This window comes from Suncus etruscus, chromosome 1 (genome assembly GCF_024139225.1).
Source record: "Suncus etruscus isolate mSunEtr1 chromosome 1, mSunEtr1.pri.cur, whole genome shotgun sequence".
In the NCBI taxonomy this organism is placed as follows: Eukaryota; Metazoa; Chordata; class Mammalia; order Eulipotyphla; family Soricidae; genus Suncus; species Suncus etruscus.
Genome location: NC_064848.1, coordinates 26,413,861 through 26,431,884, shown reverse-complemented (window position 1 = coordinate 26,431,884; position 18,024 = coordinate 26,413,861). Strand labels below are relative to the sequence as shown.

The following is an 18,024-nucleotide window of genomic DNA, read 5'->3' as shown; positions in this document are numbered from 1 at the left end:
ATTTTTCCCCAACCATTTTGAGCTAATAGTAGCTAATTAGATATTAATTTCTTTAAATAAAAACCTAAAGATATTTATCACTCCTACAAGCACAGATAAATTTATACCATGAACTATATATACAATATTCAAAAATAATTTTGTGGATCTCTTTGAGTGACTGGTATATTTTTTTCCACTTCAAGTTTCCTTTGCCATGAGTAAGAATTCTAATTTTCACTTCCTATCAACAATATTTTTCATTTATTTTAATGGTCATACTATGTTACAAATATCATTGACTTTTACTCTGAGCAAAGCACTATATTCCAATTTCCATGACAATAAATGCTGAAATGATTTGGAATCTAATTACATGTATCTCAGAACTAACACCTTAGAATTGTGAATTACTTTTGTTCACACAGATCAGAAAAGGTTTTTATGAATGCTTATAATAATGTATATGGAGACATTATTCTACTTAGAAGTTTTCCTTATTAAATTTACAATGAAATAGAGGCTGTGATAAGCACACCTATAATAATTATAGAACAATAAAGAAAAATTGTGTGGCTTCACTACTATAAACAAATGTGTAGACAAAAGCCATTTTAGTGAATAGATTTGTTTAATTTATGCAAGATTCTCATTTTCATAGTGAAGTGAAAAAACTTAAGAACATGAGAAGAGTCATATGTCTCATCCTATGTACAACCTTTGAATGCATTCTTACATGTTCTGAGGTGTTATTTTATATACTATCCTATAGAGATTCATACCTTCTAGGAAGACTTAAATTTAAAAATGAAAATGGCAAGATAATACAAAGGCTTAGAACTTTTGTTTTAGTTGTCATTAAATTTTTATGATATTTTTGTATTTGTCTCTTGTTAATTCACTAGAAATGTTTTGTCTTTATATGTATATGTATATATATACATATATGTCATATGTATACATTTGTGATTGTTGTCATATTGTTTTTAAATGTGAGTTCCAAACATAGTAAAGTTAATGACCAAACAAAAAATGACATTGGCTTTAGTATTTTTGTCTTGCACTCAAGAGAGCACAATAAACATTAATGTTTGATTAGATAATAAATTGCAAGTAGTTTAATAATAGAGCCTGGTAAATATAATTAGATTTAGTTCAATATATAACACATCCTGATGAGGTCAGAGTTAATGATGGGGATACTATACTACTATATACTACGTCATGACTATTAATATATACATACATATATTTTATGACTACATTATTTTAAATCTACTGAATATATGGTAAATAAACAATATATAATTCGACATTTAAATATATATTATAATCCATTTTTCTGAATTATCTTAATATAACTCTAAGAAATTTCTTTTGGATTTTGGGCCATACCCGGTGATGCTCAGAGGTTACTCCTAACTATGCGCTCAGAAATTGCTCCCAGCTTGGAGGACCATATGGAACACCTGGGGATCAAACAACCATCTATCTTAGGGCAAAGTCCCTACCACTGTGCCATCGCTCTGGCCCCAACTCTAAAAATTTTTAAGCAAAACATATATTTGCCCATGCTAGAGTTGTCTTCCTACATTCATAGTGTATAATTATTTGTAAAGCTATAAAAAAAAACCCTCATTTTTTTAATATCTTATTTAAACACTAAACACTGTAGTCACAAGTTTGTTCATACTAGTTTTTCACGATTGATTTACTGTCATAAATGAATGTATAATAATCTTCACCAGTGCAATTTCTCACCACCAATGTCAACAATTTTCCTTTCACCCACCCTGAAGCTCTCTTCCTTCCTATCCAACCCTCCCTTGACTGCTTCTGGGACAGGCATTTTACTTCACTCTATCTGTCTCTTTTCTTTTTCTCTTTTTATCCCTCTCTCTCTCAAAAAGAAAAAACCAACAACACTTTTTATCCTCCACTCTTCCTCTTTTTTTTCAGAATTTCTTTCTTTAAGCATTGTGGTTACAAACAAAGTTGGGTTTCAGTCATAAAATTTACACCCTCCCATCAGGCAAACTTTCCCGCCTCTAATATCCCCCATTTCCCCCACCCCACCTGTGTTTGGGACAGATATTCTATTTCTCACTATCATTGTCATGGTAGTTGTTAGTGCAGTTATTTCTCTAACTACACTCACCACTTTTTGTGATAAACTTCATATCATGGGCTAGTCCTGCCCATGTCTCTCGTCTTTGGGTATTAACACAATACTGTCTTTTATTTTTCTTAAATCCCACAGACAAGTGAGATTATTTTGCATTTATCTCTCTCCCTCTGACTCATTTCAATAAGCCCAATAGACTCAAAAAAAGCTTTAAATAATAAATTCAATGAAGGTTCTTTAGACATTTAATTTGATATTTAATTCAATAACCTACAGTGTAAATTCATATAGGGTTATCAAATGCAAAATATTACCTAAATATTCTAGTATGCATGGAACAAAACTAATTTGAAAATAGAATTTGGGGGAACATTAGTTTAAGGGACATGAAAATATCAGAGTTCTATATATCTGTTACAGAAAATAAGTATATTTTTCATATAAGTCACAATTTTTAGTATTCTTGCAAAAGTTTACTAGGTATATAGTGTAAGGTATGATGTCTAAAACTGTTTTAGGTAAGGTAAAGTTTTGAAAAGGTAGTTTGTCATATGGATAAAATTGTATTTCTTTAGACTTCATTATTTCATGCATAGTTCATAATATACTCATTTAGCTCCAGAGTTGCTTAGTGAAATAAGAAAGTGACTTTTTAAAATTAAAACTAACAGAAATACAGTATGATGATTAGTGGGTTCAGAGGATAAAACTATTATCCCCAAATTAAAACAATAGGTTCTTTTCCCTAATTTACAAAATCTTCTTATATAGTGCCATTTTATATTCAAAATAGTATATAAATGACTATGATATATGTAAATATTCACAATAGGAATGGGAAAAGAAAAGTGGTATCGCCAAAATAAGGATCACTAAAAATATGACCTGCAATAATATATGTATATTATAAAACAGGAAATATGTATGTTCTCACATTACTTCTTATTTAGTGCATGTTAAGTCTGTTTTTAAACCATTATCTTTAGAAAATAAAGTATTTTACCCTCTTCTTTCCCATCTCTAAGTTTTAACAACTTTGCGTTATACTTCCCCCACAGCAAACTTCAATCAAAGATAAGCACAAACTGTTTTTGTCTGGTTTTGTCATGCCTTGTGAGCAAGTTAAATAAAAAGTCAATAGAAACTAAGCTGTGTAGGAAAGGACATTCAAAGGGAGTGTTCCAGCTAAGGTGACACCTGCACTATTACATCTTCCAGAAGTTTGTGGCTGCAGGGAAATGGCCGACTTTACTGAGCTCAATTTAGCACTTGAATGCCCAAGTGGAACTTACCAGCCTTGCCCTAGATTGTTTTCCTTAGCAATAGGCACGCCTATGATTTCTCAGTACTCACCAATGGGCCTAGTTTATCACATTGAACACAGTGATGTTCAGATAAAAATTGGAACCTTCAAAGGTGCATTTTACTTTTACTACAATTCTAACACTCAGGAAAGAGGGAAGAGAATATTTTTATCAGAAATAAAATAGTTCAAAATATTATGAAGCCTATACAAAGAATAAAAGCATTTCTTAGTAATTTATACATAAATTCATATTATGCTTACACCAACAATTTTGTATTAAAGTTTACTTTTCCAAGCTTATAAGGTTAAAAGTATCACAATGGTGATATCCCCTCCTACTGAAGATCTAAAATGAATGAAAACAGTTCCTTTTAAACAATCATTCACAATGTTGTTGGTGACATAAATTGCTGTCATTGAGGTATAGGAAGAGGATAAAAAAAGAACAAAATTGTCCTTTGCAGAAAAATTGGCAAAATTCAATGATATGCCCAAAAGAACAAGTAATTTTCATAAACGGCAGAAATCTTCCATTTTATAATTTAACGTAGGATACTATGAGCAGAGACTAGCTGCCTCTTTTGAGCTAATTATTTTTAGAAAAGATAAAAAATTCAATTCAACTTAACTTTAGCCAGTAAGAGAGAAAAACTATACAATTTAGGTGGGTATAATAAATTCTTCAAATAGAATAAACCAGTCAGAATTTGTTAAAGAATTCAAATTAATATAATAAATTATAGACAGAAAACAACCAGTTGTTCAAAGCTAGCAATCAAGTCATTTTTTCTACTCCATTCATTATATATTTTTAATATTAGATTGCCTTTCCATCTAAAATGGCTAACCCATCTTGATAAAGATAAAAATGGTTAACAGATACTAAAATACTGAAACAGTCTCTGTTCACAAACAAACCTTATTCTATTTAAACTCCTTACTTCTAATGATAGCTTTCCACAGGAAAGATCTAAATCTGTTTTTGTCTATTAATCACTAATAATTGTCAAATGTGTTGGTTTCACATTGATGGTATTTTTATCTCTTTATTATGTAATGATCTGTGTTACTATGAGGAAGGTGAAGTTTTCTTTCCTCCAATAATGGCACATGGGTTATACACCAAAATTACTAGATTCTGGAAGTCTTGCTCAGGTTTGACCAGAGGTCTATTATTTGTTAGCATGTGTTATCATGAAGCTACTAAATATCTCAACTATTCGATTTATAATACATAAAATTAGGATTATTAGTAACTAAAGTTGTGATCAAATTTAAAAAAAATATTCTGCTTAACATTATGCCTAATACTTAGTTGTAGAATTGGTAGTTATTTTCTTATACTTAGAATACATTCAGAGTTATTTTATGAAATCAATATGCATGCCTCTGTGTTAAGCAGATTTTAAATTCATTGTTTTAATACTTGATTTATAGTTCTTAGAACTCTAGATCAGAAATATTTACATAGCCAAAATCAATTCTGACTATATAATTATGGACAACTATTGATGATTTTTACATCTTTAATACATTAAAGCATAGATATTTTTCTTCTATTGGATATTGATGATAATGCTACATGGGATGATAATTATAAGCCAATGGGTGTCAATATAAAAGTCAGTAGGAATGAAAAGTGGAAAAATACACATTTTTTAATATGATTTGCTCATTCGTAAAGGTCAATTCATAAAGACAAAGTGAAAGTTGTAGTTCCACTAACAGTTCCTATGTGAACTTTTCTTAGTTCTTGAAGAATGTTATGGTAAAGTTAAAGAAGTCTGGTGCTATCAAGCATCTAAATCTCAATACATGTGCCTAAAAATCTCTCGAGTCCTGCAGAATACAAACTGCCGTGCACTGAGTAAAGAGAACTTTTCCAAATATAGAAATCCACTCCAAAATGTGTTAATACTCTAGCCACATTAATGGCCCTATAATATCCTATAATCAAGGAACCAACTTGAACAGTCAACTTTCTTACATACCCTGGAGCAGCATTGCTCAAGAACAGATCTTGATCTGAAAGTCTTTTGAATATCTTATATTCATGTTCAGAATACAGAAAATTTGAGTCTTCATGGAAGCAACTATTTAAAGTTGGAGTGCTGAATAAATTATTTTAATATCTCCTTATCTTGTCTCATCACCCTAGGAAGGATCTTCTCCGTTATCCTCAGCATAATATATTTTATCTCTACCTTTCAGGGGAGGAATTTCTTACTATAATTTCCCTTTCCGAGAAAAAAATTCATCAGTTATTTTTATAAGGTGACCTGTTTACAATTGATATTTTGTTTTACTCACACCAGTGAATATATTCATATACATACCAAAAAATAGGGATAGTTTTAGTCAAAAATTCTAAATTCCGTTTCTTATGGATCTGTGCAAATACAAGTCATAGAATGACCATCAATTTGACTAATATGTTTATGTTCTGCTAGTGAATTATTTCTTTGATTTTAAAATATTTTTGCATAAATAGCAACTGTCAAGTGGAATATTTTGTTTATTAGTACAATACTGTTAGTAATCTTTGGAGTAGGATTTGCATCATTATTTACCTCTACATCTTTAACAATTATATCTGATATGAAAAATATGTTATTAAAATAAGGAAAAGTAAGAAATTATATATTTCAAAATATAAAATCAAAGGCAAATGGTGAGTTTGAAAATGGGTATTTTAAATAAATTTATCTAAAATTACAAAACCCCCTTTATGAAAAAACAGGGTAAAATTTGAGAATTGATTATTATTTTTATATTTATATCATTTAAGTTTTAAAGCATGACTGCAAACTAGACATCAACAGGATGTATTTGAGGCTAGAAATGTGGCCACAATTTCACAGCAAATAAGGCTGCATATGGACCTATTTGACTTGGTAGCTTGTACTTTTTACAGTGACAAGGAAGACATTGGATTAGTACAGTGCTCCTCTATACTCAGTTTTCTTATTAAGTTTCAACTCCTTTAGCAACCAAGGTCCCCATTGCCTACTTCTAAAGCACTTGTAAGAAAAATAAACAGGATCTAGAACACATATGTCCTCAGAATCATATCTAGACCTACATCAGCTGCTACAATTTCTAGCACATGAGATATTGAAACAAAGTGAAGCATTCATAACTGCAAATATAATACTCATTTGATCATCCCAAGTTATCAATAAATAATGCTATCATATAACGGCAACTGTTATACAGAGATTCTGTGGCCATTGGAGTACATCTCATCAACTAAGTTCCTTTTATCTTCAAATCCCGATATGCCACAGAATACTGTGACTGTCTATTCTTATTTGAGTGACACAAAATAACAGCCCCCCAAAAAAGACTTTAAAATAAAATATTTAGATATTATTAGATACTTAGATATGAAGAGTTCAGGATATATGTTTACGGATTTGTTGAACTCTTGAAACTGAAAGATAGCTATAAGCCTTATAATTTTGTAATATTAACTCTTAAATAAAACTTTATATTAAAGTTTATAATGCAAATAATTATAAACACAAAATATTTAATTTGAAATACACTTATGAACACCTTTGTAACCATGTCTTTAAACTAAAAATTTAAGGAAAAAAAGAAATGTACTTAAGCCAAACTATGGAAATCAAAAATATCAAAGTATCAGGAAATAAATGCAACAGAATATAAAATTCAGAATGTTATTAAAGATTATCTTAATTAAGCAATAAATAATTCTAATCCTTTCACTTTTGATATAGTTATTTCTCAAGTCTTTTGGATGTAACAAAAAATTTCTCAATTTAAATCTTGAATTTACCTTCAAATCAAAATTATAACATGTAAAAGTACAAATCATAATAGCTTCTACTATTATTCACCCTGATCTTAACCACTGCTACAACTGTTGTACTTATTGTAAGTTTCTAGCACCCCCATGTGGTTTAATTGGAGCAGTTTCATTGGCATTTGAAGTCTGTTGTCAAAACAAAACAAAAAAACAGTGCATACAACATAATACAATTCAAAATGGAATTCTGCTGACATCAAAAATCAAAAAAGTTAACTGAAAACACAAAATTCCAGAATGCAAATATTTATTTTGAATTCATTTTGCTATCTGTTGTTCATTTTATGTGGTAAACACAAAGAATAACTTACAAGTAATTGTAGTCAATACCTTTTTGGTAAGAAGGAATATCCAGTTTCAAATCTAAGCATTTGTCACAGCAAGTGTTATTGAATTCTAATAATGAAATTCTAAAAATTTATTCTGAAAAGGAATCTAATTTTTAGTTAAAAGAGAATTAAAGATTTTTCTACTTTTGTTTTCCTTTCATGCTTTAAATAGATCACTATTACCAGCAATATTTTGATCAATTTTCCTATATTTTCTTAAATTATTTAAGGTTAATTTATAAAAACAAAATATTTCCTTTGACCAAGCTTTTATGTGAGAATTATATTCAATAGTAGTATATTTTAGAACTCATTTAAGTGGTAAAAGATAAAGATAATTTATACTGTATTCTTAATAGGGAATAAATGTTGCTATCATCATAGATACATGTTTGAAAACTATCAATTTTTTCATAATCTCATGTGCTCCCCAACAAATTATCTTCCCAAGAAAAATTAAAAGTTTTAAGTTTTAAATTACTAACATTATAAAATTATTTTAACATGAGGCACAATTTGCCATGAAGCAGATTAAAATATAAGTTAGTAAGAGGTAAAGTGTTTATTAGCAGAAACTTGAATATAGATTATTTTATTTGCTGAACTAGAAATGTCAATGTTTATGGTATCAACAGAATAAAAGAAAATATATTTGTCTAAGAATAATCTATAAGTTAAAATAAAAAATAGGCTTCATAACTTTATATTTAGAAATTAAAACTTAGAAAAGAATATTTAGAAGATATTATTTATTTAATCATTAATTATACTGGATAATGTTTGATAATCAAATAGCACAAGAATTCACGAATATACAATAAGTTTTACTTGCCAAAATATCTATTGTAAAATCATTAACAATATTGATATCATGGGTCGGAGGAGAAGTTAGTTAAAATTCTTTACACTTCAGAAAATGTAGGCATGTAAATAAAACTCTAAGGAGTGAACGGGTTCTTTGGATACTGCTTTCAGACTTTAGCATTATTTATTTAAGACTGTATTTTAGTCAAATGCAAAGTATACGTGGATATTTAGAAAATCATACAAACTATACCTGGAGTTATTCAAACCAAGTTGTCTTACCTTTTGAGTCCTTTCAGTGTCTTTTCCATGTTTATAATATCACGCATTTTGTACAAAAACCACTTGTCAATGGAAGAGAGTTTTGCAATCTCATCAATGGACATATTGTCTTCTAAAGCCTGCCAAGAAGAAAAAAAGCACTTCTTGGAAAAGTTCTTAAATGATATATTTGATTGGAAACATTGAAGGCATCTCTCTCCAAGTTATTTAGAGAACCTGACATTTTACCAAATAATTGCATATTCCAGTATAATTTTAAAAATGTAATAATGATTCTATTCAGGTAGGCAGTTAAACCTCCCATTTGAGCAATTTTTCAAAAATAAAATTAGAACTATGGGTCATTAAGCTGAATAGAGTAGGCAACTGAAGGGAAAGATAAATTCTCTAAAACAAAACCATCATAAAAATAAAAGTTTACTCTCTAGAGCCAAAGTGATAGCACAGTCAATAGGGCCTTTGCCTTGCATGCAGCCAACGCTGGTTCAACACCTGCCATCTCATATGGCTCCTGAGCCTGCTAGGAGTGAGCACAGAGCCAGGAGTAATACCTGGGTGCTACTGGATGTGGTCCAACCTCCACCAAAAAGAAGTCTACTTTTAATCATCAATTATTTTAGACTTTACGTATATTTTAATACCCAGTGAAAATTATAGGTAATATTCCTAAACATCAAATTAAAAATATTTTTAGACTCCTTTAAAATATGTCTAACTAATTACTTTTGTTAAATTGTAACCCAGGGAGCTAAATTTTACAAAAATTTCTTTTTCTAATATTAGAAATATCATGATTATGAGTGTTGAGAGTAGTCTAAATAATTATGTTTAGTAAAATAAGATGACATTTAATGAGAATACTCAAAGGCATTTTATTGCCTAAGATTATTTGTAATTTTTTAATACTCTGTATTTTTAGCCAGGTCCCCAAGGACTTGCTCTGTTTTCAAATTATTAAATGCACAATTAAGTGTTGGCCATCAACACTGTGAAGGGGCTAGAACCTTAAGTTTGTGACACTTTGGTCCAAGAATTACACTCAATAATCTACTGTGAGATAAAAGGGAGACAAAGATCCAAGTAATTTTTGTTCTACTAGATCCTGCAAGTCTTAGGACTTCCTCAAATTTTGCATCTTTGTCAAGTCAAAGGGCTGTAGTAAAGCTCATAATCACCCAACTGAGTCTGAGGTTATTCTAAGGACTATGCCCCCCAAATCAAAAAAAAAACCCTCTCTTTATTCTTCCCAAACCAAAAACATGAAAATTCAGTAATTCTGAAATAAGATTACTGCAAAAATCAAATCTCAGAGCAAGTTGCCCTTTTGTAAGAATCATGAAAGCCAGCAAGATTTACACAGTCCCTTCATTCTTTCCCCTTCAGCTCTCCAGAGTCATCACACTCTGTCAAAATCACCCAGCTCCCAGACTCTGTGGAAAGAAAGAATAATGACCTCTAAAAAACAGAAATCAATTCTTCAACCAGCACTCTGGAAGACAATAATTTATAGCACAGAGTCTTCTTGCTCATACATACAATACTCTGTATGAATCTTCCAACATTCAGAATTCAGAAATTCTCATCTTTTGTTTTATTAGAATGACTTGTAAATTTGCTCGAGTTTTACTATTTAACTGGGAACTTCAAAACAATTCAATTTTATTTGCTTCATAATGACAAAAGTTTTATTTACTCAACTAAAGGGATGAACTCTATACTGTCTTTTGTCAAGATAAAAAAATGTATATAGATGCCCATACTTGAATGGTGCACTGCTTATAATAATAAAGACTAAAATAGGAGCAAGAACAAAGGTGAATATTTTTTAGAATAGTCTTTATCACTATTACCCTCCCACCATGAAAAAAAAAATTCATTCACTATTCCCTTGGAACTCAATGTTGAGAAACATCCATTAAAAGATGCAAATATCTCCAAGAATTTCAATAGGAATTAAATATTCTGCATATTATGGCATAGAATCTATATAGGAGAGGAGAGAGAATGCAATGAAAGAAACTGTCCTCTACTTCCTATTTTTGTAGGATTCTTCATAAAAATATTGAAGAATTTCAGTGAGTTCAAAGTCAATCATTACATTTCGCTGTTGCTACAAAGGCAAATTAAAAAGACAAGATAAAATTTATTTTTTGAGCGACTCATGCCACAAGTACACACACAAAATGGTCAGTGGGGCTTTGCAATTCCAGAGTGATCTGACACTATTAGGATTAATATTTATGCTTCCTTAAATGTCAAAAAGACATTCGGGGATTTCTGACCAGATAGATCCCAGCTGCCAAAGTCACCTTTTATAAAATCACATAAGCCGAATCTTCATAGCTCTAAGGATAGTAAACATGAGAGGAAATTAATGTGGCATTTAATTTACATAAAGCGGTACTAGTCTGGAAGTGAGTAATTCGTGGGAGGGTTAGAGTTGTTCAAAAACAAAACCAATAAAAATTTACATAGAAAAGCTTATATTAAGGAAGTTCTTTATAATATAATGTTATTTAAATAAAAAAGAAGCAACAAATTATGCTGGGGTATAGGCAGCACATGCTATGTAATAACATTTTTGCATCTTCCTTTCTAAAAAAATACATTTTCAAGAAAATTATAATGAATGTGATAGGAGTAACAAGTCACTATTATCAAATCTCCTTAAAAGTGGAGTGATAGCTCAAGCGATAGGGTTTTGCCTTGCAGGAGGCCTACCTGGTATGGACCCGGGTTCATTTGATATGGGACCATCCTGTATGGTCCCGAGCTTGACAGGAGCATTTTCTGAGCTCAGAGCCAGGAATAACCTCTGTGTACCACCAGGTGTGGCCCAAACATTCCCCAAAAGTATCAATAATTTAGGAAAAATAGATCAATGTTCACTTATGACTTCAATGTGTTTTAAGGTAAGTCAGGTATAAATTTTTTAATTATAAGATCATATAAATTCCACAGGCATCTCTAATTTAATTTTCAAAGAGAGCTAGAATTTTTTAATACAAAACCACTTTGTGGTTTTGTTTTAAAAGACAACTTAACTATATTTCGTAAAGAAAATGAAATAATTGTGGCTTTGACTCCCTTATCACATTTTACCTTAGCAAGAGCATAGATGCGAGTGCTGGATGGGTCAGATAGCTCTTTTCTGATATCTAGGTTGGATGCCCAGTCCTTGTTCATTGGCAGACGAGAAGTAAAACCATCAATAGATGGGTGACACATTCGTAAAGCCTTCTGGAAACTCTCCTCAAAGGTTCGGCCAATAGCCATGACCTGTCAAACACATTTAAAAGTTCATGTTTAAATAGTTCAAATATATATAAATTGATGTATTTTAATGTATAACAAGACTAAACATAAATAGTATAGTGAGAAGATAGTAATAAATATACTAGAAAAAATAGATTACTCATTTTAATTGTTATTCCTCTTCCTCCACCCTTTTTCTCCAGAAATTTAATGCCTTTTATCATTTAGAGAATTATATGTATTTGCTAAAATGAGAGGAAATCTGTTCTGCTGTACACCAGAGGAAGAATGAAAATAGGAACAACTCAAAAGCATAAAATCCCTTAGTAAATCTTCTATTATGCAAATGTCCTTTAGAATAGAAAAAAGAAAATAAGGCCACTATAGCATGCAATCTTGGTATTTGCACAGGGCCTAGGACAGGGCCTAGGATAGAGTCTTTAAGGTTCTAGAGGTACTGTTCCACCATTGTTGGTGTGTTCAGTTTTCTGTATCATGTTCAAAAAAAATAAAAACAAAAACAAAACAAACAAACAAACAAAAAACCCTGGGATATGGCAATGAGAAGGTATGGAGCCAGGGTTGTTCCCATGACAATATGCTTCAAGAGTGGAGAAACCCTGAATCTCTTAGGCCACGGGAATTTCTTTCCTTCCCCAATACTTGCTGTGCCTATACAAAAAAAAAAAAAAAAAAAAGGTGGGGTAACACAAACCCTGCCACTGCAGCACTTTTTCTGTTGTCGTTTTGTTTTATTTTTTGTTTGTTTGTTTTTATATTATTTTCCTTCTCCTTTTTCTTCCACTATTTTCTTTCTTTTCCACTTTTGTGGATATTATTCGGTGATTTTTTTTTTTAAGTAATTGATACCAATTTTTTTCTCCTTTTCCTTAACCTTTTTACCTCCAACAGAATAGCATAGTTTGAATCATTCAGCCTCATAAATTGAGGGGGGAAAAAATGATACCAGGACCAGTCATATGAACATGTAGTGTAAATAAAAAAATGACCAGATTGGAACACCAAACAGAATAGATACCCAACCTATAACAAGCTGTAAGGTGGAGACCATTTGCAGTAGGATTCTGGGGGTAAAGGAGGGAGATGTGGGAGACATGCTGGGAACAAGAGTGGAGGGAGGATAACATTGGTGGTGGGGATGCCCTTAATACATTGTCACTATGCATCATAAATAATTCTGTGTAAATGAACTTCAGTCACAATAAAAAAATAAATAAATAAAATATAACAAAAAATGTAAAAGCATAAAGGACACTCCATACAATGTCTTAGTTGAAATGTAAGTTGTTCCATAATATCTAAGGAAGCTAGTATTACAAATTCTTTGTTCTATTATAAAGAGTAAATCATAATGCTGTTACTCCGGATCACTGGAATTATTTATGATTGATATAATGTTAATCCTTTTGATTCTAGTAAATTCTGGCAAAATAAATAAGGATTAATTATTTTAGCAATATTTCTAAACTTTGCTACAAGGAATTTCCTCACAAGTATAATATTCTGTGTTTTAGATACTGTATTTGACTATTTGGATGTATTAATTATAGGACAAATTATATTGACTGTTAAAAAAAAGAATAGAAAAAATAGAATCCAGGCAAACAGTACAAAAGCAGACATATTTCTAAATAGATATCAATAAGTTCACTTTTTATAGTTAAGTATTAATGTTAATAGAACTTTGAAAATTATAACAAGGGCAATAGGTTCCTATTCTGAATGCAGGTGGATACTAAATATCCCATGACAAATCCAGCATATATCCCACACCCTTTAACCCTGGTTGTACAGTAAACACTTTTAAAAAAACTGTGCTGTGATTTTGTCTGGATAAGTTACAAGTCAGAAATAAACTTAAAATCACCTTGAAGACTAGCCAGTTATTTTCAGTGCATAATCACCGTGTGTGATTTTTTTTCATGCAATAACAGACTATTATGCATTATTGTTCTTCAGTTTAAAATAATAAATCATAAGGCTGCTTTCAGTAAATTTCCATGATTCTTCAAATAGAAATGCCAGTGTAGCAAATCTTTATGTCAATTATGTGAAAATATACATATTCAAAAATTACTAAAGCCAAATGCCTAATCTTTGTTATACTGCTCTAAATCTAATTAGAAATATAAGATTCTAAAGAGCATGGGCACACAAAACCTTTGTCCAATTTAGATATGTAATCATCAAGGCAGAGTGGTATTTGAAGAAATAAATAGTGAGTTTATGGATTTTCGATATAAAGAAGACCTTCCAGAAGTAAGATATTTTATGGCATTATGAAATTAATAAAATATGTTAAAATGTGTAGATATTGCAATTAAATTTGATCACAAAGTAGTTCTATTGGTAAAAAACTATAAATGTGTATTACTTAAGTACACTAGTATACATAGAATATATAATAAATTACCTATAAAATAATTAAGAAATAATTTTAAATATGTCTTTTGTAGTATCAAAATTATTTATTATAAGTATTATTAATAAATTTTTGTATTATTAAAATTAATATTTACTAAGTAAAAATTTTATCATTTTTATAAGATTAACTGTAATAATCTAACTTAATCCTATTCTAGTATATTCTCATAAAACCATTATATAAGCACTGCATGTTAACACTTGTTACTGTTTAATTCATATCTTAATTATTACTGTATATTCTGAACTTATTAACAGCAAGAATGTATAAATGCATTTTATTTACTGCTTTATACTCTCAATATCTTATAGCTTGATAAGTGTTTAATAACTTGAATTAAAGCAAATTAAGGTATAAAATACTCGCTAACAACAAAAATTCTTTAAATTATAAGCACCAAATGAAAAACTATAAAAATATGAAATTAAATCATTTTGACCAACAATTTATCTGAACATTTTTACAAGCATTTTATATGCAAAAAATGGTTCATAGTTGTGGGTAGCAAGAAAGTGAATCTGAGAAACACAGTGTTTAATTATGCTTTCCCTTCAAGACAGCAGAGTACTTCATATTTGAAGATAGAATAGTCAGAAGTAAAATTTAATTTTAATTTGTATAAAACAGTATTTGTGAAATACCTAAGTTAAAAATTAGAACATTTCAGTATACAGAAATGTAGATTAATATTCCACTGTGTCTTCTCAATTTAAAGTTTTAGATTTAGAATTGATTTCTGCCGATTGCTTTGGCTCATGGAAGACATTTTAAACTCAAGAAACAATATAAGTATCATTGAAGTCCCAGATACCCAGGAAGAAAATCCCTAGAAAGAATCAATAGTCAAGGACATCATTGAAGAGAAACTCCCAGAGCTAAAGACTGTCTGCAACCAGATCCTGCATCCCCAAGGAGTACCAGCTAAAAGAGACCAGAAGAAAGAACCCCAAGACACATCCTAGTCACAGATAGATAGGGATAGAATACTGAAAGTAGCAAGATCTAAAGGGGATGTTACATTCACTGGAGCATCCTTAAGATTTACAGTAGACCTGTCACAAGAAACCCTCAAGGCCAGAAGGCAGTGGTGGGATATAGTGATAAAACTCAATGATATACATACTTTTCCCAGAATACTACACCAAAGAGACAGAGTGGTAAAAAGGATCAAGAAGCTGAATCTAACATTCTGCTGCTTACAAGAAACACACCTGAATAGTCAGAACAAACATAGTCTCAAAATCAAATGTTGAAGGCAAGCATCCAAACTAACAACTCCCTTTAGAAAACTGGAATGACCACATTAATATCAGATGACACAAACGTTAGACTTAGAAAAGTCATAAGGGACAAAAATATACATTTCCTAATAATCGAGGGATGTGAACCAGGATGATCTAGCATATGTAAACAGACCCATCACATTTGAGAAAATTAAATGGTAATCAAAAGCCTTCCCAAAAACAAAATCCCAGGTCCAGATATATTCACTAACAAATTCTTTTAAACATTTCAAGAGGAACTACTACCAATGCTTTTCAGGTTCTTTCTGGAAATTAAAGAACCAGTAAAACTCCCAAATAGTTTTTATGAAGTAAACATTACCCTGATATCAAATCCATACAGAGATGCTGCAAAGAAAGAAAACTACAAAGCAATATCACTGATGAACACAGATGCAAAGATTCTCAAAACCATTTCAAAATAGGATGAAGATCAGACACCATAAAATTTTGGTTTCATTCCAGAAATACAAGATGGGTTAACATACAAAAGTCAATCAACATAATACACCATATCAATAAAAGGAAAAACAAAAACCATGTGATCACATCAATAGATGCAGAGAAAGCATTCGATAAGATCCAACACCCATTCTTTAAAAAAAACTCTCAACAAGATGAGAATGGAAGAAAATTTTCTCAATATAGTCAAGGTCATTTAATACAGGCCCATGGCAAATATTTTAAATGGAGATAAACTAAAAGAGTTTCCTCTAAAATCTGGTATGAGACAAATCTGCCTCTTATCACCACTCCTATTCAACATTGTACTGGAAATACTTGCTGTAGCAATTAGACAAAGAGATAAAAATACATGAGTATGCACCTCTTCTATATATTCACTTATATGGCCTCCCCTTTTTATAGAAACCCCTGGAATTCATTAGGATATCAAGTACCAAATATTTTATTGTAGCAGTCAATAGCAAGATGCTAAAACACTGAGGAAATGCTCCAGTCAATAAGTCAAGCATCCTGAAAAACCAAGACTTCAATGATATTAGGATGTGACATAATTACTGGAGTAGTGGAAGAAACCAAGGACTCACCTCTCCTACACTTTTCATGGAGCTACCAATCCGGGTGGTTGTTCCATGAAAACGATCGAGATCCCAGCGAGGAATCTTGGTGACCATATAGTCCAAGCTAGGTTCAAAGCAAGCTGATGTCTTCCCTGAAACGACGTTTTTGATTTCTGGCAGTGGAATTCCTAGGGCAATCTTTGCAGCAATGAAGGCTAATGGATAGCTAAAATAGAAATTTTAGATTTCTCTTTATTTCCAGTAGCTTTTTAAAATTTTCAAATGCAAAATGATATATCTTAGAAATTTTAGCTCTATTCCCCATCAGGTTATGAAATACACCTAATTTACTCTTCTGTTTTACTATTTAGCATTTCTTTATAACATAATGTGAAATAATAAAATATAAAGTGGCAAATCTGAAAGAATATTTTATCTGACATGCAGTGCTATACAACTTCTAATCTTCTGTTCAAAACCACACTTTCTTGATAAATTCATTTATGTATATTTTCCATTAAGGTAACTATATAAAAATGTCTTTTAAAAATGAATGCAGGTATTTAAATCGGAATAAAATGGGGTTAGATTGCACTATATGTTAATCTATCTCAGTTATGATGAGATATTTATTGGTCAGATGATGTTGATTTGTCCAGTTTGTTCTTTGCTCTTCAAATTATCCAATTAAGTTGTACTCTAAGAACTTGATTATTTCCTCAGAAATGTAATTTCTGGTAAATGTATTTGAAAAAAAAATCTGTTAAACTATAGAACAGCATAGAATTCTTTAATATAACTCCCTTGTTTAATGTATAAAAAAACTAAAAGAGACAAGTGTCCAATTTCACACAAAAGAATCGAAGAATCAGAAAAACAAATCTCCTGAATCTATCTTTGAGCATTCTACCATTTCAGATAGCAAGGTGCAGCTTCAAGCCAAATATGTTTATTTAAAAGACATTAATGTATTAGATTGTAAACATATTAATAAAATATTAATAAAATAAAATATGTTGTCAGTCATTATATGGACAATAATTTTATATGAATTATTCACCTATAGATAATTCCTAAATTGTTCAGTCTCGGAGTTTAGCTAAATAAAAATACAGAATATAGAATTTTTAAAATAAATGAACCTATTATTTGTTGGGACACTTACCTGTACATCTGAAGAAACTAATGGAGGACTAAAATTCAACACTAATTTTCAATTTTTAATAACATCTGAAAATGCAATTAAGAAACATATTTTTGCAGCATATTTTGACTACCCAGATTTTGATTAGTTTGTGATTAGCAAGAAAAGAAAATCAACTTGCAATATTAGTTACCTCAATCTGGCAGCTATCTTATTA

The 18,024-nt window shown here is 30.5% G+C and overlaps 1 protein-coding gene across 1 annotated transcript in view; it reads right to left on the bottom strand.

Annotated features, from left to right (window-relative positions):
* Positions 1 to 18,024, bottom strand: part of CPS1 (carbamoyl-phosphate synthase 1) — a 115,837-nt gene that overhangs the window by 46,466 nt on the left and 51,347 nt on the right. Inside the window, exons 19-21 of the mRNA XM_049784127.1 lie at positions 16,691 to 16,889; positions 11,760 to 11,936; positions 8,658 to 8,776 (exon numbers count right to left, since the gene is read on the bottom strand). Of these exons, the coding sequence (XP_049640084.1) occupies positions 8,658 to 8,776; positions 11,760 to 11,936; positions 16,691 to 16,889 (495 nt within the window). The remainder of the gene's footprint in view (positions 1 to 8,657; positions 8,777 to 11,759; positions 11,937 to 16,690; positions 16,890 to 18,024) is intronic.